We start from the raw sequence: 27963 nt of genomic DNA, 5'->3' as shown, positions 1-27963 counted from the left end.
TCGTCTATGATAACGGGAGGTCCTCCAGTAGATGCTTGTTGTGCTCATGGCGGTTTCAGTTGTGCGTCCTCCTCATTTAGCAACAAACACGCGCTGAAATAGAGCGCGCAGCGTGCGGATCATGCCTAATGCAATCTACTGTAGGAGCAGTGATTCGCCAAACCTCTCTTATTGCAGTCGCACACATTTCTTCTAATTTTATGTTTTAGTAACGAGTAACGAAGATGCTTAGTGGAAATATAACGGAGTAAAAGTATCAAAGTCAAAGTCAAAGTCAAAGTCAGCTTTATTGTCAATTTCTTCACATGTTCCAGACATACAAAGAGATCGAAATTACGTTTCTCACTATCCCACGGTGAAGACAAGACATATTTTACCAATTTAGGTCCACAGACAAACATAACATTCAAGTAAACAAAAAAGTAAGTAAATAAGTAAATAAGAGGGCACATATAATAATGAAAAAATAAGAGCAGCAAAATGTGGTTGAAATTGTGCATAGACAGTCAATAAAAATACTAGTGCAAATTCAGGCCAATAAAAGGCTTGGGTAGTTCTGTTTGACCTAAGTAAGAAGAAAGTGGCATAGTGGTGCAAGTTATGTAAGAGCAGCAGAAGTGTTGTGTTTTCAGGACAACAACACCAGTTGTAAAGTGTACAAGTGTGCAAGTGTGCAAGTGTGCAAGTGGAGTAGTGCAGGCGGCCATTTTGGGTCCAATGTCCAGGATGTTATGTAGCTGAGGGTGGAGGGGGGAGAGGAGGGAGAGAGTTCAGCATCCTTACGGCTTGGTGTATGAAGCTGTTGGTGAGTCTGGTAGTGCGGGAGTGCAGGCTTCTGTACCTCTTCCCAGAGGGCAGTAGATCAAACAGATTGTGAGCGGGGTGACTTGCATCACTCACAATTTTGGTCGCCTTGCGGGTGAGGTGGGTGGTGTAAATGTCCTTCAGGGAGGGGAGTGAAGCACCAATAATCCTTCCAGCTGTGTTCACTATGCGCTGCAGGGCTTTCCTGTTGTATTCAGTGCAGCTTCCGCCCCACACAGCGATACAGCTGGAGAGGATGCTCTCGATGGTGCCTCGGTAGAATGTGGTCATGATGGCTGGTGGAGCACTTGCTCGCCTGAGTTTCCGCAGGAAGTACAGGCGGCGCTGAGCTCTCTTCGCCAGTGATGCAGTGTTGGTGGTCCAGGAGAGGTCTTCACTGATGTGCACCCCCAGGAATTTGGTGCTGCTCGCTCTCTCCACCACAGCACCGTCGATGGTCAGTGGCAGGTGTTGGGTGTGACCTCTCCGGAAGTCAACAACAATCTCTTTGGTCTTGCTGACGTTCAGCAGGAGGTTGTTGTCCCTGCACCACGTGGTCAGATGGTCGACCTCCAACCTGTATTGAGTCTCGTCGCCCTTGGTGATGAGACCCACCAGAGTTGTGTCGTCAGCAAATTTCACTATGTGATTGTTGCTGTAGGTTGCAGTGCAGTCATGCGTCAGCAGGGTGAAGAGCAGCGGACTGAGCACGCAGCCTTGGGGGGCCCCTGTGCTCAGTGTGATGCTGCTTGAGGTATTGTTGCCAACACGTACTACTTGGGGCCTCTGACAGAGGAAGTCCAGTAGCCAGTTGCAGAGGTAGGTACTGAGTCCCAGTTTGTCAAGTTTGCAGATGAGTTGTTGTGGTATTATGGTGTTGAATGCAGAACTGAAGTCTATAAAGTATACATTTTATCTAAACTTGTTTAAACTTGTGATATCCATAACTAGTGAATTAGCCCAACATTGTGTGCTGATAACCATATATAGATAGCCGAGTAAAAGAAAACAAGTAGCCTAGTTGTGCCTGCGTGCGTATTCTGTCTTTAAAGTTTAATAATGTTCTGCACCTTTTACTAAAGAATAAAGAAAATTAAGAAGACATCTGAGCTGCACCGGCGTCTCTCCTTCTCACTTTTTGGCTTTGGCTAAATATTTCTAAAATCATTTGAGTTTCACTAGTCACGTTTTAACAAGCAACACTTCTTATTGAACTAATAACAGACGTGTGTCGAAAATTGACTTTATTTTCCCTACGGAGAAATAACATATGCAGAGTCTACCAACGTCAATCTTGCCAAAAAAGCCCTCAAACCTGAAAACACATGAGGCAAAAGTACAAAACATCACAAAACTAACTAAACTAACACGCGCATATTTTTGTATTGCAATCATTGTAGCCTACAGTTGTAACAGCGCGTAACAGTCGTTTTACTCCCCGTATGCGCTCATTATAAAGAACGTTAACATGTCCCAAAAACAGCTATCAATTAATCACCAAATGTCTTATAAACAAGTATTGCCAGGAGCAACACCTTGCAAAAAATGATAACAATAGGCCTTTATATGGCTCTGCTCCTGCCTAGATTCGAACTCAGAACTGCCTGAAAGTTGCAGACCTGTTCTGGATATACGTGCATTAACCCACTCGACCGTCAGACAACGCTATCTGCTTCGAGTAGGCCTATTGGGTAGGACTGTAGCCTACACTGGTTGATGTGGCACAGTCTTGAGTGACCGAATTCGTTTTCCTTTGTCATATGAATGCTGTCATTTTGTTAACATTACTGTTAAGGAGATGCTGTAGGCAAAGGCTATATTTCAACCTCGTTAGTGTAGTAAAAAAAAATCAGAACTATTCACAAGGTTTCTGGGCAGCATATTTATGTTCTGTTAGCAAGCAAACTTCTCATGACTACCGACAAAGTAGCCTACTGCCAGCTGACGAAGCTCTCATTTTAAAACATTACTGAGAGACAGGCACTGTACAATCAAGAAATCTTGCCACTGCAAAACTATGTTAAACATTATGTACAAAGCTTAGGCTACAGTGGACTAGCATGTTGCAGGGGCTGCTAAAAACACAGAGAAACGCACTGAAAACTCGGCCAATCACAGCCCTTGCTGTCGAATGCGCCGTCCGGTTCGACTGTGGAACGCCACAGCAGACTATGCTGCCCCCAAGCGGCTGCAGTTGTACTTACATTTCACCCAGCTGCGTGAATCACCTTGATCGTGAATGAAGTGTCAATTTTTAACTGGGACCCACTGTAGGAGCAGTGATTCGCCAAACCTCTCTTATTGCAGTCGCACACATTTCTTCTAATTTTATGTTTTAGTAACGAGTAACGAAGATGCTTAGTGGAAATATAACGGAGTAAAAGTATACATTTTATCTAGGAAATGTAGTAGAGTAAAAGTGAAAGTTGCCATAAATTGAAATAGCGAAGTAAAGTACAGATACGTGAAATTTCTACTTAAGTACAGTAACAAAGTATTTGTACTCCGTTACATTACAACACTGGTCGCAACCCACGGGTGGGTCGCAGGAGATTTTATTTGGGTCGTCAGCAAAATGTATGTTGTCTAATAGGCCTAACTTATACCATTTAGCCAGGAAAGCTATCAGTTTTCTAGTAGGATATAGTTTGTTTACCACAGTCACGTCCCTCTGTGCAATTTTGCATTTAAAATAGCTCTGAAACTGGGGGGCGAACGCGTTGCAGAGGGGACAGTGTGGACATCTCACTCGCAAAATTAAACATTTCTGTGGGGCGCCTGCCATGGACAATGCAGTTGCAAAATGCAAGGGACATGAATCAGCCTATTTGCACGAACATTAACGGACTCCAGCTCTTCAACTTGACCAATTTAAATCTAGTCAACTTAAGCAGACATCCGTATACCAGACATGGCTATTCAATTTGCGTCATAGGTTGTAGATACACTGTAGTTTCAATTGTAGATGCACTCTTTAAAGTTAATAGCAACCTCCTCACATTCCTTATTATAAAACGCTCAACAGTGCATTATATTAGCCTACTATTTAAATGGACATTTTAAACACTTTCCTCTCGTTTTCCACCTCTCAAACTCTACTAGGCTACAATAAAGGCACATTATCTTTTGACTATTGCGCAAAAGCCTCTTGTTCTGATATTTATTCATTTCACATTTTTACAACAAAGCTGGTCACAGCCTTGGTATACGGCCTACAAACGCTTAACTCCAGAGGAAAATGTGCATTCAACTTTCCAAAATAAAGAAACCTCCACGAATAGGCTACAATATAACGACTTGATGTTTACATAGGAATTGACAGTGTTATGGATCCGTTTGTCTGCAACGTAGCCTACAACATCTCTCTTTAGAAATATAGGATAAGCTTACTATGCTGAAGAGTGACGACTGCGTAGCATGCAAGAATACCCCCAAGAAAAGTTTAAGAACCTGTGGCCTTAAACAATATGATTACATGCAGGTTGCATGTTAGATCTGAAGTGAGATGGGTCGCGATGGTCTGTCCTCTTAAACGACCCAAAACTATCACAGGAACGGAGAGCACTGGCCAACTCATTCCACCAACATGGAACCACTGAGGAAAAGAGCCATGAATTAGACCTAGCGTTTATGACTGGTCGACACAACAGACGCTCAGTTCTTGTATATATAGGTCTTGCATATACAGTAGTTATTTTTTCTCATCTTAACATAAGTAATCAACTGAGAAAGTTTCAAGGTGGTATCTATTATTCAACATTTTTACACTATTCACCTTTAGTGTCTCACCTTAATTATCTTACAGTATTATGCTAATTATGCAAATTGCCCAAAGTGCAACTTTTAGCAACCAAGTTGAATTCCATCCACTAGGCCTATAGATGACATTTCTAACAACATTTCAACTAGACTGAGACCAAACATACACCCTTGATTGACAGCAAGAGCCAGAGTTTTCTAGGAACAGTAGTTAGAGTGTTTACTTACTGAGATTACACATATGGGATAGAATAAAGCCACTTTATTAAAATAGGCCATACTTATTTTTCAAGATAAAGGGCATTGAATATGTGACAATAAGTTTTGACAGTACTGACGTCATATCTTGTAGGGACTAAGCCATACGTCAATTCATTTAAGCATGATCTTGCAGGCTCTATCATGACAAAAAATACCATAAAACAATAAAATAATCAAATAAATAGCTGTAAATGCATTGAGGTGTGCCTGAGGTAGAGGGGAGAGGCTGCTGGCAACATTTCAAAAGGCAGTTTCAAGTCTGGTATTGATGCTTTTAACAGTGGAAACAAGTATTTAAAAGTCTGAATAAACAGCTCTGCATAAGAATCTCTGGACAAGGAAAGTGCGAATGATCAACAATATAAAAGTGCTCAGAGGGAGATGGAACACAGAGGAAGAAGTATGTGTGATGCAGAAAGGTCCGCACATTTAAAAGGGCTCCATGTCCTGGAGTTACACACACGTTAAAAGGGCTCTCTATATGTTCTTGAGTTACACACACGTGTGATCCACACATTTAAAAGGGCTCTCTATATGTCCTGGAGAGTTTTATGTTTCTGTAAAAATGAGGGGGAAACTAAACTCTGGAAAATGATACGATTCTGTCTCAAGACAACCAGGAGCACATGATCAGAGTGCTAGTAAAGGGATCCCACAGCAGCTGCAGGCTTGGAGTTGTGATCAACACTAGGGTTAGGGTCAAGGGTCAATATTAGGGTTAGGGTCAATACTAGTTAGGAAATTAGAATTAAAATTTGTTTTGGTGAGTGGTTGTTTGGACCATTATGCACTGGCCAGTTGTCCCCGCCCCACTAATCCCATCTAAAAGTCAATGCGCATCTCACTCGGTCACGCTAAGCAACACAGCACTGATCTTATACGGTCATTAGGCTGTTACTACAGGGAGCACTGATTTTATACGGTCATTAGGCTGTTACTACAGGGAGCACTGATCTTATACGGTCATTAGGCTGTTACTACAGGGAGCACTGATCTTATACGGTCATTAGGCTGTTACTACAGGGAGCTCGCAGCATCCAACCACTGCAGTCTCATATATCACCACTGCAGTGTCACATCGACACATCACTGGTGTGTCATATCACCACATCACTGCAGTCTCATATCACCACATCACTGCAGTCTCATATCACCCCTGCTGCAGTGTTATTGCATCTGAAATGTGTTGTCTAGTGGGCAGTGTGACTCCACTGTGGAGTTTCCATTCAGTCCTGGAGCGTCCTTATTGTGTGATGGGTCCTGTCCTTATTGTGTGATGTGTCCTATGGAGTGTCCTTATTGTGTGATGTGCCCTATGGAGTGTCCTTATTGTGTGATGTGCCCTCTTATTGATCCTTATTGGGTATTGTGTATTGCAAGTGCATCCTGGATGAACTGTAAACTCCGCTTGTAGAGAAAAGAATCCCTCTTGTCTGGTTTGCAGATGTTCAGGTGATCCACATCCACTTGGATAATTTCTCCAATGCCGAGATCTGCCAGGAGAGGAGCACAAAGCCCAGTGTCACTTAGGGATGGGAATTAACAGGCATTCAGGGGATTATCAAACTAGACTGCTGACAAGGTGACAAGGTAGTCATAGCTGTCAGGTTAGTTCCCTCATATTAATTTGGAGCATATTCTGTGGATATTAATCTACAAGGGCAACATAAAACACAGAAATCACATATGAAACACACATAAATATCAAAGAGTTTGGGAAGTGGAAAATAACATAAAATGATACACTGGACTACATACACTGGACACTGGATAGTGGCATAGTGGCAGTAGTAGTGACAAAGTGGCTGTAGTAGTGACATAGTAGCTGTAGTAGTGGCTGTAGTAGTGACATAGTGGCTGTAGTAGTGACATAGTGGCTGTGGTAGTGGCTGTAGTAGTGACATAGTGGCTGTAGTAGTGGCTGTAGTAGTGGCATAGTGGCTGTAGTAGTGGCTGTAGTAGTGACATAGTGGCTGTAGTAGTGACATACTGGCTGTAGTAGTGACTGTGGTAGTGACATAGTGGCTGTAGTAGTGACATAGTGGCTGTAGTAGTGACATAGTGGCTGTAGTAGTGACTGTAGTAGTGACATAGTGGCTGTAGTAGTGGCTGTAGTAGTGACATAGTGGCTGTAGTAGTGACATAGTGGCTGTAGTAGTGGCTGTAGTAGTGACATAGTGGCTGTAGTAGTGACTGTGGTAGTGACATAGTGGCTGTAGTAGTGACATAGTGGCTGTAGTAGTGGCTGTAGTAGTGACATAGTGGCTGTAGTAGTGACATAGTGGCTGTAGTAGTGGCTGTAGTAGTGACATAGTGGCTGTAGTAGTGACATAGTGGCTGTAGTAGTGACTGTGGTAGTGACATAGTGGCTGTAGTAGTGACATAGTGGCTGTAGTAGTGGCTGTAGTAGTGACATAGTGGCTGTAGTAGTGACATAGTGGCTGTAGTAGTGACTGTGGTAGTGGCATAGTGGCTGTAGTAGTGGCATAGTGGCTGTAGTAGTGGCTGTAGTAGTGACATAGTGGCTGTAGTAGTGACATAGTGGCTGTAGTAGTGACTGTGGTAGTGACATAGTGGCTGTAGTAGTGACATAGTGGCTGTAGTAGTGACATAGTGGCTGTAGTAGTGACTGTGGTAGTGACATAGTGGCTGTAGTAGTGACATAGTGGCTGTAGTAGTGACATAGTGGCTGTAGTAGTGGCTGTAGTAGTGACATAGTGGCTGTAGTAGTGACATAGTGGCTGTAGTAGTGGCATAGTGGCTGTAGTAGTGGCTGTAGTAGTGGCTGTAGTAGTGACATAGTGGCTGTAGTAGTGACATAGTGGCTGTAGTAGTGGCATAGTGGCTGTAGTAGTGGCTGTAGTAGTGGCATAGTGGCTGTAGTCGTGGCTGTAGTAGTGACATAGTGGCTGTAGTAGTGGCATAGTGGCTGTAGTAGTGGCTGTAGTAGTGACGTAGTGGCTGTAGTAGTGACATAGTGGCTGTAGTAGTGGCTGTAGTAGTGACATAGTGGCTGTAGTAGTGACATAGTGGCTGTAGTAGTGACTGTGGTAGTGACATAGTGGCTGTAGTAGTGACATAGTGGCTGTAGTAGTGACATAGTGGCTGTAGTAGTGACTGTGGTAGTGACATAGTGGCTGTAGTAGTGACATAGTGGCTGTAGTAGTGACATAGTGGCTGTAGTAGTGGCTGTAGTAGTGACATAGTGGCTGTAGTAGTGACATAGTGGCTGTAGTAGTGGCTGTAGTAGTGGCTGTAGTAGTGACATAGTGGCTGTAGTAGTGACATAGTGGCTGTAGTAGTGGCATAGTGGCTGTAGTAGTGGCTGTAGTAGTGGCATAGTGGCTGTAGTCGTGGCTGTAGTAGTGACATAGTGGCTGTAGTAGTGGCTGTAGTAGTGACGTAGTGGCTGTAGTAGTGACATAGTGGCTGTAGTAGTGGCTGTAGTAGTGGCTGTAGTAGTGGCATAGTGGCTGTAGTAGTGGCTGTAGTAGTGACATAGTGGCTGTAGTAGTGGCATAGTGGCTGTAGTAGTGACATAGTGGCTGTAGTAGTGGCTGTAGTAGTGACATAGTGGCTGTAGTACTGACATAGTTGTCTTAGAGAGTTTGCTAAACGTCCATTTAATGAGATGACCACCATAGGTCGTAGATCAGTGGTTTTAGAAGAGATCTCGCACACTGTCCATTCCGTGTGCAAATATTTATTAGAATATAACATAACGTTTCAGTCTCAGACCTTCATCAGATAAATAATGGAATTGCTGAAACTGGAATGTACCTGATGAAGGTGTAAAACCGAAACGTTGTGTTATATTCTATTAAATATTTGCATGTGGAATAGACAGTGTGCTGGATCTCTTCTAAAACCACTGATCTACGACATATGGTCATCTCCGAAGCACCTATCCCCAAAAAAGAGGTGTGCTTTGCCACTTTGAACATTTAAAGAGTTAAAAATGTGTGAAACCCGGTGATAACAGGGACAGAGTTTAAAACGTGTGAAACCCGGTGATAACTGGGACAGACCTGCAGTCTGCTCTGGCACCACCAGTATCTTGATCATAGGGCCGATGGTTGTGGGGAGAGTTTCTGCGAAGCTCAGCACTTTGATCTCTCGCTCTTTGGCAATGTTCAAGAAATTGTCATTCAATTCTTTAAGTGCAGGCGAATCTGTGGGAAACACAAAGCCTTAAACAGACTGCCATGTGACAGAAACATCAAAACAAACCATTAATTAAGTGGCTTCATGGTATTTAAGGTGCTTTCAGACCTGCCAACCTTGAATTTTTTTTTTGGTTAGCACCTCGAGCCAAGAAACAAGAATTGCTCATGTCGGCCTTCATGCATGCAGCCAAAATCAGACATAGCCATACACGCAAGATACATTTTGGATAGCGACTAGGGGTGTAACGGTTCATGTATTCATATTGAACCGAAACGGTACAGGCGTCACGGTTCGGTGCATGAATTTACACGGAGAATACACGGTATAAAAATACATAAAACGAAGTGTGCGGATTAATTAATGTCATGCGCAATTACTGTTAAGTAGCCTACCGTACGAGAGTTACGGGAGTTCTTTAACGACACCTAACGCTAATATGGAGGAGCATCTCGCTGCAGCCTGCGGGAAGACGGGGCTTGACATCAAGCCCAGCCCACATCCAAGTCAGCCATGTTTTTTTGTATTATGTCACGCAATTTAAAATTGCTGGCGGCGAGAGGGAGGCAGTCAGCAGAGAGAGCCAGGACTCGCAACGAGACTGAGCGAGCTGCTAGTGCTACATTCTACAAACCAGCAACTTACTGCAAAACACGTTTTATGGTGCAATTCAACACGTAAACTGTGGATTCAAACCAGTGCAACAACTCGCAACAGCACCAACATTTCCATAAGAACGCCGTTGTCACTAGTGCTGGGCGGTATGACCAAAAATGTATATCACGGTATTTTTCAAAATTCTTACGGTTTCACGGTATATGACGGTATTTTTTTTTCATGCATAATCAGATGTTCACAGCATTTTCTACAGGTTGAGAGAGGAATTGCTGCAGTACATTGACTAAGGATGGTCTATTTTACTGTCATGATGTAGAATAACTCCACACTAGTGGTAATGCAGTTTTGCATGGCCCCAGAAAATGATGCTGTTTACAAAGAGCCACTCATGATTCATGAATGAAGAATCTAATCAGAATGCAAAGACAATAGCAGTCAAAATACAGAACTTTTACTGTGCAAATTTCACAAACATCTTGTATAAAACCAATACAAAAAGTAGTGCAACTTGCAATAATTATACTTTTTTGAAAATTATACAATTTAAAATAAAACCTCTCTGCTAATATGTTTACTCTGTCAAATAGGCCTATCAGAAACATGCCTTAATGTTATTGTGTGGTTTACATGACGTTAGTGGTAGGCTAACGTTAACTTCATGTGGATGTGGATGTGGATGTCTTGTTAGCCTGCCATGAGCTTCGGTTCGGTTTGCTAGGCAAAACATTAACAAAAAAAGTTCGTGTTGGTGCACTGATGACAGTCAGGATCATTTCTAACTAGCCAGCTAGTATTGCTCAGTGCATGTCTATAACATGCTTTACTTGCTATCTGGATAATTTCAGCGAATATTCTTAAGGTGAGATGAATGATAAGAACATTAAACTTCACTGTGTTCGGTGGGTTGCTAACTAACGACATCACCTCCTACTAGCCAGCTAGTTACAGCTGTTGAACAATCTCAATAGAATTTTCATGACGGTAAATCCCTTTCAATGCAGTATCCCTTAACGTTTTTCCTTAACTAAAGAAACAATTTAAACACCCTTAAATAAACCCCCTACCTAAAGAGAAATTAAGCCTTAAGGGTCATACTTCAGGGGAAAAATGTAGATGTTTTGTGTTTACCCTCACTATGCCTCGCAGTGGCACCATGCGGTGCGTGTGAAAAAAGTCCCGTCTGAAACACTGTCGCGCGGCGCAGCGTTCCAAACGTTGTGTAATAACATACACCGGTATGGCGGTATATTAAAAATTAATATCATAACGAAAATATACACCGGTATACGGTGTGAACCGGTATACCGCCCAGCACTAGTTGTCACATTACTCGTTCGTCAGATAGGAACTAGCTAGCTGGCTAGCTAGCCAGCAAAGTTAACCACCCAGATGGGAAGAGGCTGGCGGAGGCCCACCGGTTTCGCTGCCGCTGGCGGACCGCTGAGTTTTTCCACATCGGTTCTACCGCGGTCTGCTGGGCTAACGAGCCGCAGCTTTGACCACCTTTTCTTTATTCATTTATACAGCGGACTGCCGGTGGCCTAACGTTACCATCGCGGGTAGCTGACAAGTAGCCTATCTACCGGTGGTCCAATAGCTGCTTGCATGTCTAGCTTGATCTAACCGGTTAACGTTACACAATGCATGCTTCTGGATCACCTGTTGTTAATAAAGCAAAATCGCCCCATTTGTAGGCTACATTTGGTTGTAATGGAGAATTCTTGCTGTTAAACTGATAGTCCGTGATAATGAAACAACACACCGTTCTACTTTTGAGGGCTAAATTAAATGAAATATGGCTCGTTTTCCATTTGAACACATTGTCATCAATATTTAAAATTACCATTTTTTTGAAAGTGCATGTTATCGTTTCAAAACCGGAAATCAAATGAACGAAAAAGTACACGAACCCAATTACAATAACTAGCCTAGGCCTACATGAAAAATTCACTGTGGTTGCGTGAAATGTCATTTGTGTTTAGCCTACATCATCAGTTTCTATCATCTAATATGAAACAATATACTATATAATTTGCTACCGGGCTGTCGGTAGTAAAGCCAAAGCGTATGGGGAGTGACGTAGGCAAATAAAACATGGCTGAGTTGGAGGTGGGCGGGGCTTGATGTCAAGCCTCGTCTTCCCGCAGGCTGCAGCGAGCAAGGGGGCAGGCGAATTCCCGGAAGTAGAAGAATCGACGTAGGCTGGAGGGACCACCTCTCTGCTAACTCCCATAGAAGTCCATTCATTCTAGGATTTTTTTGAAATACCATAACTTCATATAACATATATCCTGTGCTGATATTGTAGCTTTTGTGTAATCAACATAAACACTACAAAGGCAAAACAGACTCCACTACCTCGTCCGTAATGTTGGTTACCCGTAAGAAGAATGGTTAGCTTGTTAGGTTGGAGGGAAGCTAGCTTTGACGTAATCTCTCTTTCGCGCCGTAGGGAGATCACCGTATTGTTTGGATAAGAAGCTCTGTCCACCTTACTGTCTATGACGGTAACTCGTAAGCAAAACCTAGCATACACGACCGTATGTTAAGGTAAAGCATTACACAGAGGCAACCTAATTTAAAAAAAAAAAAAAAACCGGCAGTAATCATTTCAGAGGTTTTCGATGGATTGACCGTAGGTCGGAAAAGTGGAAAGAAAATAGCTTCAAGGCTATAACTTTTTTGTTTTGTTTTAGCATGACTGTTTTTGAAGATGATCATGTATGGTAGCTTCAACATTAACACGACTTGGTGAGGATGATATTAATAATAATACATAAATAAATGTTTAACTTTGATGACTTTGAAGGCGAAGGAAATGTGAGAAGAATTTCTGTGTGTCTATCATATGAGTTACAAGATTCAGTTCTATGGCTATCGTCACGAAGTTAAGTGTGAGGCTGCGCAGTACTGGGGGGACCAACTGAAAAATCGTTCTATTTGACTCAGTGCCCTCCCATTGAAAACGACGGAGTCTGTTCGTCCATTTCTTTTACTGTCTATGGCAGCGAGGTGTACTTGCTAATCTGTAGCCTCGCCTTAGCTCTGAAGCTCTGATTTGCGCCTATGTTTTTTTTTTTTGTCAGGTAGTCGGTCGAGTCAGTCAGTCAGAGATCAGGCAGCACTAAGGTGGCGACCCACAAGAGTTAGAGGATCCGCTGGTCTCTTTAAGATCGCAAGTTTGAGAACTTCAGTTACAGTTACAGGCGAGCGAGAGAGTGGTGGATAAGATGAAACTGTGTGTCGGCGTTGTTCAGCAGTTGTTGGGTATGTGAGTGGAAATATAACATGCTACACATATTCAAAGCCAACACCCAGATGATAGGCTACCAATCACTGAAATGAGAAAAAAAAAAACTTCCCCTGCGCTTCACAAGCCTTTGTATACACATACAAATAGGGCCAAAACCTATGGCTTAAATTAAATGATTTCGTAATGACAGAAAGTTATGTAAATCGCTTGGTAATTACCTTTATGTTGGGGTAACTTGTAACTTCTCACATGAGGAGCTGGTAGTGTTAAGTGCATTGACAGTAACAGAAAGTGTCAACGCTAACCAGGCTAATAAACAAACCATGCTACTGTGAGTTAACGTCGAAGGGCAAAGTCACGTGACTTCTAGTTGTAGTCTGTTTATGAAATGAAATAAGCAATTTCGTTTTTTACAAGAAGGCAAAATAGTGTGATATTTTCACAGTTAGTAGATTATTACTGTACACACACTGAAAAATATTGAGGCAAATTTTAGACCCTTCCATATACAACTAAACACGGATGTTGAAGCTCTTGCTTAAGTGGATTTTTAAAAATCATTATTCTATTCTATCTAATTTGCACTTTCAGAAATAAGAGATGCTGTTGGCCTATTTTCAGTTTTATAGCTGATTGTCTTATTTTGTTTACAAGTTACACGAGTCTGGGTACTTATTGTACTGTTTAGCCTACATCTTACACACTTCAGGCTGTTGCAGATAGCTCAGGGAAGAGACTGTATGACACTAGGTGGTACAGCCTGAGACATGTACAATAAAAAAAAATTGCTTTCTGCATTTTTGTTTTGCTTTTCCCTCCATTGTACCGAACTCGTACCGAACCGTGATGTCTGAACTGAGGTATGAACCCAACCGTGACTTCTGTGTACCGTTACACCCCTAATAGCGACCCATCTTTAATGTCGGATATCTAAATTTGATACAATGTGTTCCTGAAAGTGCACACTGAATCTTTTACAGTAGCTCTATAATGTTGACAATCTGTTTTAGAGCCTAATAATCCTAACTTATGAAAAACACTTGTGGTGATAGGGACTGATGTGGATATTCTTATATGTGGTTTCTATTCAATCATGTCTGGCCTATTATTACCTCTTTCCAATCCATTATTACTTTTGTAAATAAATACATCAATCCCTCATGTTATGCATATTTAATTCATCTGAACATAGGCTACAGTAGAGTACAGTAGTTTTTTTTTTAAATACATTCAATGTATAATTAGTACCTGCTGACTAATGCAAACCTCATTGAAATAATATGCATTTTCCACATGGGGTTTTAGAAGCCATCTGTCTCCTTCTAGCCACAGTGTTTTTGTTGCAAACATAATCAACCTAAGCATGCTCAGATGACGTGATAAACGAGGCGCTGTTGCTCACCTGTCCATCATCGTAAAGCCTGATTTGATTGGTCTGCACAGCTCTGGTACGAGCATAGTTGCTCCACAACGGAGCAATGCCAGACCGAGCTTCCCGACCTCAAATGTTGTGGGCGGGACTAAGTTCGGCTGGCACCCTAGGCTAGGCCTAGTTGAAGATTTGAAAACCTGCACTGATTATAGGCTAGGCCTACTACACACACACACTGCACTGATTATAGGCTAGGCCTACTACACACACACACACACACAAACTGCACTGATTATAGGCTAGGCCTAGTTGAAGATGGAGGATCATACCTATTCTCGAGCACATGAGAAGGAGTCGTCAAAGAAGCGAAAATGACAAAAAGAGAATGTGATAAGAAAAACAACAAAATGAGACGCTATAAGAAAAACAACAAAATGAGACGCTATAAGAAAAACAACAAAACGAGACGCTATAAGACAACAAAACGAGAATTAAAAAGAGAACGCGATAACAAAAACAACAACGAGGGTGAACATTGGAGTGGCTTTTCCCAGAAGTTTTATAGTTGATTGGCAAACTATAGCATGGTTATGCATAACGCTAGAATGAGCTGAACAAAGTCCAGAATATTTTTTTCCTTGCATCAAAGATGAAAAAGACAGCCTAGATGTAAGGATTGTCTACCTAGTAAAATCAATCCGTGTGCTGCCACGGATGACAGGAGAGGAATATTTTGTATATCGAAGGGCACTGTAAGTTATAGTTATTTTTCATTACTTTGCACACAAAGTATCCTAAACTGACTAAATAACTAAATGTAATTTGTAATTGTTTTCTAAAGTAACCTCATCACTAGAAGGAACGCTGGAAGAAGTCGTACTGGAAGCCATGTTAATCCTGGCTACCATAGGAGTAACATCGCACTCGGAATGGGAGTGGCTAGAAAGTAATATTCAATTGGTTGTCATCTACAATTTCACCGCTTGATGGGAGAAAATTCTTATACAATGTAGCTGTAAGCTCACCTCATCAAGTCCTTCATTTAACCCACCGTTGGCTGAATAAAAAATAGCATAAAGAGTGGCCACTATACTTTGCCTGTCACTCTCACTCGTGCTATATTGCTTAAGCATAAAGAGTGGCCACTATGCTTTGCCTGTCACTCTCACTCGTGCTATATTGCTTAAGCATAAAGAGTGGCCACTATGCTTTGCCTGTCACTCTCACTCGTGCTATATTGCTTAAGCATAAAGAGTGGCCACTATGCTTTGCCTGTCATGTGAGTGGCCACTATGCTTCGTCTGTCATTCTCACTCGTCACTTTCTCTCTGTATCTCACCCTCGCATGACATTTATTTGAGGATGATTTCCGGAGTAGTTGGATGTCTGCTCGTTTTTGTGTAGTTGGATGTCTGCTTGTTTTTGCGTAGTTGGATGTCTGCTAATTTTTGCGTAGTTGGATGTCTGCTAATTTTTGCGTAGTTGGATGTCTGCTCGTTTTTGCGTAGTTGGATCTGCTCGTTTTAAGTATAAGTATAAGTATATATACTCTTTTGATCCTGTGAGGGAAATTGGTCTCTGCATTTATCCCAATCCGTGAATTAGTGAAACACACACAGCACACAGTGTACACACAGTGAGGTGAAGCACACACTAATCCCGGCGCAGTGAGCTGCCTGCATCAACAGCGTCGCTCGGGGAGCAGTGAGGGGTTAGGTGCCTTGCTCAAGGGCATTTCAGCCGTGCCTACTGGTCGGGGTTCGATCCTGCAACCCTCCTGTTACAGGTCCGAAGTGCTAACCAGTAGGCCACGGCGTAGTTTTAATTTAAAAATCGTACCCGCATACTTTGATGTGAAAATGCATGGTTGCTACGCAAAGTGCGTACAGGTTGGCAGGTCTGGGCTTTATGGAAATTAAGGTTTCAGGCTTCGGGTTTGAGATTCAGGAACTTTGGTGGGTGTGACCAACAGGCACTTAAAAAGCTTAATTAATTCAATAAAACAATCTCCATTCTGAAGGTCAGCAACGTTCAGGAGTACCTCTACAGAGTTCTCTCACTTCTATGGAGGGGAAGAGCAGGAACCGCACGTTGACCGAGTACTCAGCCATGAAGGTGCCGTGGTGGGGAACGCTGTAGAACAGGATTCCCTTGGTGTTCTTCAGAAGCGGCTGCAGATCGGGGTCCCTTGAGGCATCTAAGAGCATCTTCTTCACCAACAAACCTGAAGAAAAAACAAAAGAATGTTGCACAACTTTTAGCTTTTTAATCAGTCACAATCTCATGAAAACACCATCAAGCTCTTGGTAAATGGACTGCATGTATATAGCGCTGTTCTACTCCTCACACATTCATAGACCAGTGACAAAGGCTTGCCATGCAAGGCCCCAGCCACCACAACTGGAGCAGTTTGGGGTTCAGTGCCTTCCTGTATCAAGGAATTCTTGAATGAAAAGACAATTAAATTCTCGATACATATGGCAGACTGGAACACGACAACCTTTTAGAAAATCAGCTTATTGGCTATTTACCCCAGAGTTAGATAAGAGGATATATACAGGTTGGTGTATTCCTTTCATACTAAATACATTCATATGATTGTCTTCAATAAAAAAGGTGAGGTGTGTACCTCCCATGCTGTGTGCCACCCAGACCACCGGTCTGTCTCCAATACCCGCTGCCTTCAGCTTCTTCAGCAGCTCACCGCTCCGATACGCCAGAGACTTCCTGCACAGCACAAGCACTCTGGATCACACACAACCCAGTCATTGGGTGTGTAAGTGTGTGTGTGTGTGCGCTGTCTTCACGGAGAAAGTATCTCGAGGGAGAAAAGTATCTCACACAACTCAGTCTTAAAGGAGAAAGTATCTCGAGGGAGAAAAGCGCACCGTTCCCTAGGTGCACAGTGGAGTGGGAGAAAAGAAGGGCTTCAGGATGCATTGTTACGTTGCCCTGCAAATATAAAAGTAATGACTGGCCTATGTAGATTAGCCCATGTTATACAGAAGTAGATGTTCTATAGATCTAACAGGTCAGCTAACGCAAGGACGTCCAGCCAGCTGCTGCAACTTCTAGTGAGATTAGCCACACACATACACAACCCACACACACACACACACAACCCACACACTCACCGCTCCGATACACCTACTGCCAGAGTAGCAACGAGGCCAGAGGTATGACATGACACAGAAACTTTCACCTGTATTAATTTCTGGCAAGCATCGTTCAACATCACATTGGAGAAAGGAAAGTACCACTTAATTCACAAGCAAAGCAAATGCACTGCTCAGAGCTCATTCTGGCTATGACAAGACACAGTATAGAAGTGTGTCAAATAATATTGAAGTATATTAAATATTTGAATTGGGCTGTTAAAATATTGTTGCATGTATGAGTAGCCAACTGAGGAGGAAAAAAGCAAACAGGGTTCTGTATCCCTTTAAAGGGCCATCAAAAATTTAGTAATTTATTAACAAGACATTTTTACTTTTACTTCTTTACTACTTAGATGGGAATATTTACTTTTACTTTTACTTAATTATACTTGAGTATGGATTTTCAGTACTCTACCCACCACTGTGCCACCCACCCTGTCTTACACCACCCCGTCTTGGTGTGTTGGGGTGAGTGTTGGGGTTAGTGTTGGTGTTGGTGTGTTGGGGTTAGTGTTGGTGTGTTGGGGTTAGTGCTGGTGTGTTGGGGTTGGAGCTGGGGTTAGTGCTGGTGTGTTGGGGTTAGTGCTGGTGTGTTGGGGTTGGTGTTGGTGTGTTGGGGTTAGTGCTGGTGTGTTGGGGTTGGTGTTCGTGTTGGTGTGTTGGGGTTAGTGCTGGTGTGTTGGGGTTGGTGTTGGTGTGTTGGGGTTGGTGTGTTCCTGATAGTGTTGGTGTGTTCCTGATAGTGTTGGCGTGTTCCTGATAGTGTTGGCGTGTTCCTGATAGTGTTGGTGTGTTGGGGTTAGTGCTGGTGTTGGTATGTTGGGGTTAGTGCTGGTGTGTTGGGGTTGGTGCTGGTGTGTTGGGGTTGGTGTTGGTGTGTTCCTGATAGTGTTGGTGTGTTGGGGTTAGTGTTGGGGTTAGTGCTGGTGTGTTGGGGTTGGTGCTGGTGTGTTGGTGTTCGTGTTGGTGTGTTGGGATTGGTGTTGGTGTGCTCCTGACAGTGTTGGGCTTGGTGTTGGTGTGTTCCTGATAGTGTTGGTGTGTTCCTGATAGTGTTGGTGTGTTGGTGTTGGTGTGTTCCTGATAGTGTTGGGCCTGGTGTTGGTGTGTTCCTGATAGTGTTGGTGTGTTCCTGATAGTGTTGGTGTTGGTGTGTTCCTGATAGTGTTGGGCTTGGTGCTACTGTGCTGGTGATAAGTGCCAGTGTGTTGGGGTTAGTGTTGGTGTGTTGGGGTTAGTGCTGGTGTTGGTGTGTTCCTGATAGTGTTGGGCTTGGTGCTACTGTGCTGGTGATAGTGTTGGTGTTGGTGTGTTGGGGTTGGTGTGTTCCTGATAGTGTTGGGCTTGGTGCTACTGTGCTACTGTGCGGGGTCCTGATAGTGTTGGGCTTGGTGCTACTGTGCTGGTGATAGTGTTGGGCTTGGTGCTACTGTGCTGGGGCACCTCTGGTTTTCAGCAGGACATTTGGCTCTCCAGTCACTCAGGTGCGTGTCGTACTCGACCGAGAGAATACGCAGGGAGGGGCAGTCGCTGGCCAGCCATGACTGTAGGAGAGTAAACAACCAATCAGATGGACAGTGCCTGGAAATTGCATAATAATGAACCAGTCAGAAAGCAGAGGGGGCGGGAGATACAGCACCTTTGGCCAACACTCGGTGTAGTCCTCCCGCCCTCTTGGGCCAGTGCCGTCTTCTGATTGGTCCAGGTCCTTCTGCCTCCAGGTCTTAAAGGCCGCCCCCAGGAGGCCATGCACGAAGAGCACGTCTGCTTTCACTGGCTGACTGGGGCTGCCATGGCAACACAGGAAACAAAAATGACAAATGTGTACAGTGTTAAGCACCTGACATGGACCTCCGTCTGCGTCCTGCGCACACGGCACTGGTGATCGCGTGACAAGAATTGCGTCATCTAGGGATGTAACGATTACCGGTATAATGGTAAACCGCGATAAAAATGTTGACGATAACAATTGATGGTTTTAACTACGATTCGGATTAGGCTACACCTGATTTTAAAAGGCGGAACATTTCCCCCGCAAAACGTGCACTGTATCATGTAGCCGCTCTGCGTCTTTTTATGTTTTTAACGCTTACTTTGGTCTCACTCATTGGATCCAAACAACAGAAATAAACATGAAGACAGGACACTATTTCAGCTTGTGTAGGCCTATCAGTGCTTTCTGAACATATTGAACACACTTTTAGAAATAACGTGATAATTTTGGTCACTATAACCGTGAGGTTAAATTTTCATACTTACATCCCTAGCGTCATCTTTGCGGCATGCGTGAGGTGTTTTAAGTCTCGAGAAATTTGTGACTGCGTGTCAAAACGGCGCGTAGACTGCGCATGAGCAAAACTGAACTGCTGTACACATGCCCCTCCAGTAGGTGGAGCACACAGAAGAACACTTAAACTGCAGCAAACCAATGAAGAAGACTTGTTTTTACGGTTACCATAGCGACGATATTCACATGGATGCGAAGCAGAAAGACTTGTGGAGGCAATTCCCTACGCAGACTAAACAATTTCAGCCTGATTTTGCCACGATTTTGTCGCTCAGGTAGCATCTTATTTAATAGGCTAATTTATGGCTAATTAGGGTCAGGGTTAGGTTCTGATGGGCTCACCTGGTGCGGCCCTGCGGATGCAGCACGTACACCCCGTCCTGGTACTTCTCCTCCACGGCGTCCCGGTCCAGGTTGGCCAGCGCACGGGCAGCATGTGACGCCTGCATGATGTGGGGGGACTGGGCCATCTCAGCCAGAACAGTCAACCAACCTGGGTTTACAACAAAACAACAACAACAACAACAACAACAACAACCTGGGTTTACAACACAACAACAACAACCTGGGTTTACAACACAACAACAACAACAACAACAACCTGGATTTACAACACAACAACAACCTAAATTTACAACACAACAACAACAACAACATCCTGCATGATGTGGGGGGACTGGACATTGAATCAGATTAGACCGTTAGCATTTCTGCTATAAGCTAACGGTCTAATCTGATTCAATGAGCTGGAGCTAAAAGTGTTACTGTCAGACTCAGAGAACGGCTGGATGAACTGGGGAAAGGTACAACTCAACAGTTTAACTCAAGGGGAGGTGGAAAATGAGTAATTCCCCAAATGGTGGAATATCCCTTTAAGGTTCAAAATCACTGCTGACAGCAAAGTGTGCATAGCTGTACAGAGCTTGTGGTGGGCTCAGGGGGGCATGGTTTCACAGGGTCTGGAGTGGGCTCAGGCCTAGAGTTAGAAATACAGGGTCTGGGGTGGGCTCAGGCCTAGAGTTAGACATACAGGGTCTGGGGTGGGCTCAGGCCTAGAGTTAGATATACAGGGTCTGGGGTGGGCTCAGGGAGTCATGGTTTCAGGCCTAGAGTTCACGCCATTGTACAGTAATGGAGCAGTTTTAATTTATGTTGAATACAATGGCACTGGCACTGTTTATGAAATGTGTATTATTGTTATTATTATTATTATTTATGTTGAATACAATGGCACTGGCACTGTTTATGAAATGTGTATTATTGTCCTGCTCCTTTGTGAACATTCTGAACAGGAGAAATAAACCACCTTTGCAAGAACGGCTAAGCCATCCACTTGCTGGGAATGGTGGATTGAATTTGACCGGCATGCATCCCGGAAAATATATTAACAGCTGAACTGTTTTAAATATTAACAGCTGAACTGTTTTAGTAGAGGGAGAGAGACAGTATGCGATATTAACAGCTGAACTGTTTTAGTAGAGGGAGAGAGACAGTATGCGATGCGATATTAACAGCTGAACTGTTTTAGTAGAGGGAGAGAGACAGTATGCGATGCGATATTAACAGCTGAACTGTTTTAGTAGAGGTAGAGAGACAGTATGCGATATTAACAGCTGAACTGTTTTAGTAGAGGGAGAGAGACAGTATGCGATATTAACAGCTGAACTGTTTTAGTAGAGTGGATTGAATTTGACCGGCATGCATCCCGGAAAATATATTAACAGCTGAACTGTTTTAAATATTAACAGCTGAACTGTTTTAGTAGAGGGAGAGAGACAGTATGCGATATTAACAGCTGAACTGTTTTAGTAGTGGGAGAGAGACAGTATGCGATATTAACAGCTGAACTGTTTTAGTAGAGGGAGAGAGACAGTATGCGATGCGATATTAACAGCTGAACTGTTTTAGTAGAGGGAGAGAGACAGTATGCGATGCGATATTAACAGCTGAACTGTTTTAGTAGAGGTAGAGAGACAGTATGCGATATTAACAGCTGAACTGTTTTAGTAGAGGGAGAGAGACAGTATGCGATATTAACAGCTGAACTGTTTTAGTAGAGTGGATTGAATTTGACCGGCATGCATCCCGGAAAATATATTAACAGCTGAACTGTTTTAAATATTAACAGCTGAACTGTTTTAAATATTAACAGCTTAACTGTTTTAGTAGAGGGAGAGAGACAGTATGCGATTGGCATCAGCGTTTTGCCAATAATAAACATGCGCACACACACACGCAAATACAGACACACACGCGCACGCAAATAAAGACACACCCACACGCACGCACACACGCACGCAAATACAGACACACCCACACGCACGCAAATACAGACACACCCACACGCACGCACACCTGACTGCACTATATCAGCATGGTTGTTGTTGTTGAAGGGCCAGATACACACACACACACACACACACACACACACACACACACACACACACACACCTGACTGCACTATGGCGGCATGGTTGTTGTTGTTGAGCGCCAGGTTCCCGATGATGCGTACGATGTTCCTCTGGATCTTCTGGGAGTCGGAGCGGAACTGGAACACTCTCTGCAGCAGCTGGAGCCCCCCATTGGCCACAATGTGCTCACAGTGACTGGGGACCTGCAGGGAACACACACACACACACACACACTCTCACTATAGTGTGTTAGCATGAGTATGTTAGTGTAGGTGTAATCCTGATGGTGTGTGTGTTAGCATGAGTATGTTAGTGTAGGTGTAATCCTGATGGTGTGAGTGTTAGCATGAGTGTGTTAGTTTAAGTGTAATCCTGATGGTGTGCGTGTTAGCATGAGTATGTTAGTGTAGGTGTAATCCTGATGGTGTGAGTGTGTTAGCATGAGTATGCTAGTGTAGGCGTTCCTGATGGTGTGAGTGTGTTAGTGTAGGTGTTCCTGATGGTGTGAGTGCGTTAGCATGAGTATGTTAGTGTAGGTGTAATCCTGATGGTGTGAGTGTGTTAGTGTAGGCGTTCCTGATGGTGTGTGTGTTAGCATGAGTATGCTAGTGTAGAGGTGTTCCTGATGGTGTGAATATGTTAGTGTAGGTGTAATCCTGATGGTGTGAGTGTTAGCATGAGTATGTTAGTGTAGGCGTTCCTGATGGTGTGTGTGTTAGCATGAGTATGTTAGCATGAGTATGTAAGTGTAGGCGTTCCTGATGGTGTGAGTGTTAGCATGAGTATGTTAGTGTAGGTGTTCCTGATGGTGTGAGTGTTAGCATGAGTATGCTAGTGTAGGTGTTCCTGATGGTGTGAGTGTGTTTTTGTGCCCATCAGTGTAATAGGAGTCCTCACCTTTGAGTGCATCACCAGAGCCTGCAGGCAGAAGGACTCCACCTTCTCGGAGGGGATGGAGGTGAGACTCTGGGCGTAGGGCAGCCCGTTCCCCCCAAAGCACCACAGACCTCCCTGCAGGAGGACACACACAGCACGTAGAGCCGTCAACCCAGCCCAGCCCAGCCCAGCCCAACACAAACCAGCCCAACACCGCTCAAACCAACCCAACCCAGCCCAGCCCAGCCCAACCCAACCCAGCACCTCTACACAGATCTGACTCTACACGCATCTCACTAACTGTACACACATTTCACCAACTGTACACACACACACACACACACACACTCACTCACTCACTCACTCACTCACCCTCTGTGCGGCGAGGGCTTGGCTGCTCTCTCTCAAGGCCAGAGACGTGAAGTACTGCACACACACATCCACCTCCGACTGGGGCAAGGAGGCCAGCAGGAGCCTCAGGCCGTCCTCCAACGAGAAGCCCTGCAGGAGGTGCCACACACACACACACACACACTATCACATGAGAACCCTCACAATTTAGATCTGATGTGATGAGAACCCTCACAATTTAGATCTGATGTGGATACAAGCTGCTAACATGAGAACCCTCACAAATTAGATCTGATGTGGATACAAGCTGCTAACATGAGAACCCTCACAATTTAGATCTGATGTGGATACAAGCTGCTAACATGAGAACCCTCACAAATTAGATCTGATGTGGATACAAGCTGCTAACATGAGAACCCTCACAAATTAGATCTGATGTGGATACAAGCTGCTTTCGTCAGACGAGACGAGAGGAAATATGTTTATCAACGACCTTTTTTTTCATGACTAAGACGAGACGATGACGAGACGGCAGTAATGTCCTGAAACACTGACTAAGACTATCTTAAGATGCATTATTGTTGACGAAAAAAGACGAGACTAAAATGTTTTGCATGAAATAAAAACTAAGATAAAATCTCTCTTCATTTTCGTCTACAAAATGATAAAACAGAATATCTAACTGTTGTGTTTTCAAAATATTCTCTCATACAAATTAACATCCCCCAGAATGTCCATACGAAAATGTTCATCATGTAATGTCAACTATTTAACTAGTTAGACTGATGATGCAAAGTTTGCTAGCAAGTAAGCTAATATGGAAAGTTCGCTAGCAAGTTAGCTATGGCTAAGATGGAGAGTCTGTTTGGGGAATGTGTTGTGTTTGGGCACATATCGCCATCTAGCGAGGCAGAGTAAAACATTAATACTTTGGCCTATGACAATGTTTCTCAAACTTTTTCAGTTTCAGCACCACTTAACTAACCCTAGCTAAAAAAAAAAAGATTAGACCTACTTCAACAATAGCCTATAATTAGTCTACACAATAGGCCTACTCACTGAACCACCTTGCTTATTGTCTTTGCACTTTGCTTATTGTGTGGATTCATACTGTATGATTTAAACTGGCATATCTTACATAGACAGTGTTGCAGAACTGTTTTTACATACAAGTTGGTTCAATATTGCAAACAACTCATCTATATTATATTTTACCACGTCTGCTCGCGGACTACTTGGGATAGCTTGCGGACCACCAGTGATCCCTGGACCACACTTTGAGAAACACTAGTCTACGAATATGACAGTGGTCCAGTCAAATCTTTTACTGTCTATGGTCAAATCCCAGCCGAGCCATAACTGTAGCTCGACTTACCTGTGCATGTAAACATATTGACTGACAAAAAATCTGAATGAGTAATTATAACAGACGAGTAGCCCTGTGGACACACAATATTGTTTGAAAATTGAGATGTGTGAAACACTATTTGACTCAAATGGTAATCAGAAATAATTTGTTATAAAAAAAAAAAGACTAAAATGTTTTGACTAAAACTGACTAAGACTAAGATACCTTTAGTTTTCTTTTGACTAAAACTAGACTAAAATGACGAGACTTTTAGTCGACCAAAACTTGACTAACAAAAATGATATTTGAATGACTAAATATGACAAAGACTAAAAAGGACATTTCGTCACAAGACTAAGACTAAATTAAAAATGGGTGACAAAATTAACACTAGAACCCTCACAATTTAGATCTGAGGTGGATAAAAGCTGCTAACATGAGAACCCTCACTATTTAAATCTGATGTGGATACAAGCTGCTAACATGAGAACCCTCACTATTTAGATATGATGTGGATGATCACATGAGAACCCTCACAATTTAGATCTGATGTGATGAGAACCCTCACTATCACATGAGAACCCTCATAATTTAGATCTGATGTGATGAGAACCCCCACTATCACACGAGAACCCTCACAATTTAGATCTGATGTGGATACAAGCTGCTAACATGAGAACCCTCACTATTTAGATCTGATGTGGATACAAGCTGATAACATGAGAACTCTCACAATTTAGATCTGATGTGGATACAAGCTGCTAACATGAGAACCCTCACTATTTAGATCTGATGTGGATACAAGCTGATAACATGAGAGAATCCTCACTATTTAGATCTGATGTGCATGATAACATGAGAATCCTCACTATTTAGATGATTTTGATGTGAAATAACAGTACCTGCCTCTATAATTTGTTACAAATTGAATATATTTTATTACAAATGCGCACACACACACACACACACACACACACACAATCAGGCACATGGGCATACACAGAAACACACACACACACACACATGCACACACACAAACACACACACACACACACACACACTGTTCTGGGACTCACGTCGTCCACCTGGGGGAGTTGAGGGGGCGGGAGGAAGAAGCGCAGATCCACGTGAGGCGTCCGGGCCAATCCCACCACCGTGCGCTGATCCAAGGCCTGCGCTGCCGTCTGGTACTGGTACTCTGAGACCCGCACGCACGCGCACGCACACACACGCGCACGCACACAGATAACAGAGCATGGGTTCTTCACCTTGCCCGTGTGTGTTGTATGCCAGGTCTCGGACTTTGTGTGCTTGTGTGTGTGTGTGTGTGTGTGTTTGTGTGTGTGTGTAGGTGTGTGTGTGCTTGTGTAAGTGAGTGTGTGTGTGTGTGTGTGTGTCTCACCTTGTCAGTGTGTGTTGTGTGCCAGAGGCCTGTTGCACAAAAGTAGGATCAAGACATCCAGGATAAGTGACTGAGCTGAGCTCAATGAATCCAAAACAAGAGCGTACAGGCTTATTTGGTTGCACAAAGACCAAGCCAGGATGAGCAAACACGGATTCATCAAGCCAGGTGAAACCGATCCTGGATAAGTGCGCGCTCACAGCTCCTTCAAATAGACCCCACCACCGATCACAGATTCACTGATTCACCATGGCAACTAGAGCGGCCTAATTGCTTCTTCTGGTACGAAAAGCAAAACCAGCTGAATTACCATCATAAGCTGGGTAAACCAGCTAAAGGTATGTTTTCGCAAGAGTTTTGCTGGTCTAGCAGGTCAACCATCATAGGGTGGTTTTGCTGGTTAACAAGCTGGTCAACCAGCAAACCACCTTAAGGCTGGCCAGGCTGTTTTTTTCAGCTTTTTTTATCCCTCTGTGGCCCTAATATTGCGGCATTTTATATATAGCCTTATAGTCTATGGGAAACTGTAAATTATCTAATGATTGCAACATCATCTAAAAATCATCATTTATCCAAAATGATTGAAGTTAATGATCACAAATGTTTAAATAATGACAGTGGGTCTAGTTATATGTGATAACAATGTGTAGTGGGCAGTGGAATAACTATTGGTCTTGAATTTTCCCTTGGGGATCAATAAAGTATCTATCTATCTATCTGGTTTCCGTTTGTGGTGACTGCTGACTGAGATAAGGGATGAGATTAATAGATCCTGGAACTTAGCCTGGTCTGGAGCAGGCTAGCTCCACAGAATAAATCGCCATGGTAACTTATACGATAACATATCCTGCTGCCCCCTATCCAGCTTTTGTGCAACCAGATCACGGATAAATTAAGCCAGGATAACCAAGATATCCCGGCTTAATCCCTTATTCTAGTTTTGTGCAATGGGCCCCAGGTCTCGGACTTTATGTGTTTGTGTGTGTGTGTGTGTGTGTGTGTGTGTGTGTGTCTATCCTTGCCAGTGTGTGTTGTGTGCCAGGTCTCTGACTTTGTGTGTTTGTGTGTGTGTGTGTGTGTGTGTGTGTGTCTCACCTTGCCAGTGTGTGTTGTGTGCCAGGTCTTGGACGGCCTGGAGTCTCTCTGTTCGACTGGCTGACCGTGTCCTCTTCAGCAGGACCCATAACGCACACTCATGAGGGTCCGCATCCTTATGGCTCAGGTGTTCTAACACACACACACACAAACACAGACACACACACTTATGAGTTTCCGCATCCTTATGGCTCAGGTGTTCTAACACACACACACACACTCATGAGTTTCCGCATCCTTATGGCTCAGGTGTTCTAACACACACACACACACACACACACACACACACACGCACACACACACACACACACACACACACAAACACACACACACACTCATGAGTTTCCGCATCCTTATGGCTCAAGTTTACAAACTCAAACACACACACCTGGTTGTTACTCCAACATGTTTAGCTGCTACTGCTACTCCAACATGTTTAGCTGCTACTGCTACTGCTACTCCAACATGTTTAGCTGCTACTGCTACTCCAACATGTTTAGCTGCTACTGCTACTCCAACACGTTTAGCTGCTACTGCTACTCCAACATGTTTAGCTGCTACTCCAAAACGTTTGGCTGCTACTTAAATGTTTGGCTCATGATGTCAAACCTGCTCTCCTCAGTCGCTTTGCTGCAAAGGGGCAGAAGAGGTGAAGAACTCAGTTACACGGACCATTTCCTTAGCCTTCACCCTAACTCATCATTACTTATAGGGACTGGTGATGATGATGAAGATGAGCACTATAGGGACTGGTGATGAAGATGAGCACTGTAGGGACTGGTGATGAAGATGATGATGATGAAG

General features: G+C 43.5%; 1 protein-coding gene across 2 annotated transcripts in view; it reads right to left on the bottom strand.

The window, feature by feature from the left end:
- Positions 1-4810: 4810 nt before the first annotated feature.
- serac1 (serine active site containing 1) overlaps positions 4811-27963 on the bottom strand; it is a 47121-nt gene continuing 23968 nt past the window's right edge. The window contains exons 6-17 of one of the 2 annotated variants that reach the window (XM_042095651.1): positions 27160-27291; positions 25739-25860; positions 23336-23464; positions 22985-23098; positions 22128-22290; positions 20019-20169; positions 19029-19176; positions 18833-18933; positions 16861-16958; positions 16273-16455; positions 8853-8996; positions 4811-6317 (exon numbers count right to left, since the gene is read on the bottom strand). In XM_042095651.1, coding sequence (XP_041951585.1) covers positions 6181-6317; positions 8853-8996; positions 16273-16455; positions 16861-16958; positions 18833-18933; positions 19029-19176; positions 20019-20169; positions 22128-22290; positions 22985-23098; positions 23336-23464; positions 25739-25860; positions 27160-27291 — 1622 coding nt within the window. In that variant the 3' untranslated portion in view covers positions 4811-6180. Of the gene's footprint in view, positions 6318-8852; positions 8997-16272; positions 16456-16860; positions 16959-18832; positions 18934-19028; positions 19177-20018; positions 20170-22127; positions 22291-22984; positions 23099-23335; positions 23465-25738; positions 25861-27159; positions 27292-27963 lie in introns of those variants that run through there. The other variant, XM_042095652.1, reaches the window with a different exon arrangement.

The sequence above is a fragment of the Alosa sapidissima genome, chromosome 6 (genome assembly GCF_018492685.1).
Source record: "Alosa sapidissima isolate fAloSap1 chromosome 6, fAloSap1.pri, whole genome shotgun sequence".
Taxonomy (NCBI): domain Eukaryota; kingdom Metazoa; phylum Chordata; class Actinopteri; order Clupeiformes; family Clupeidae; genus Alosa; species Alosa sapidissima.
The sequence above is the reverse complement of the archived record's forward strand: the minus strand, read 5'-3'. Positions and strand labels throughout refer to the sequence as shown.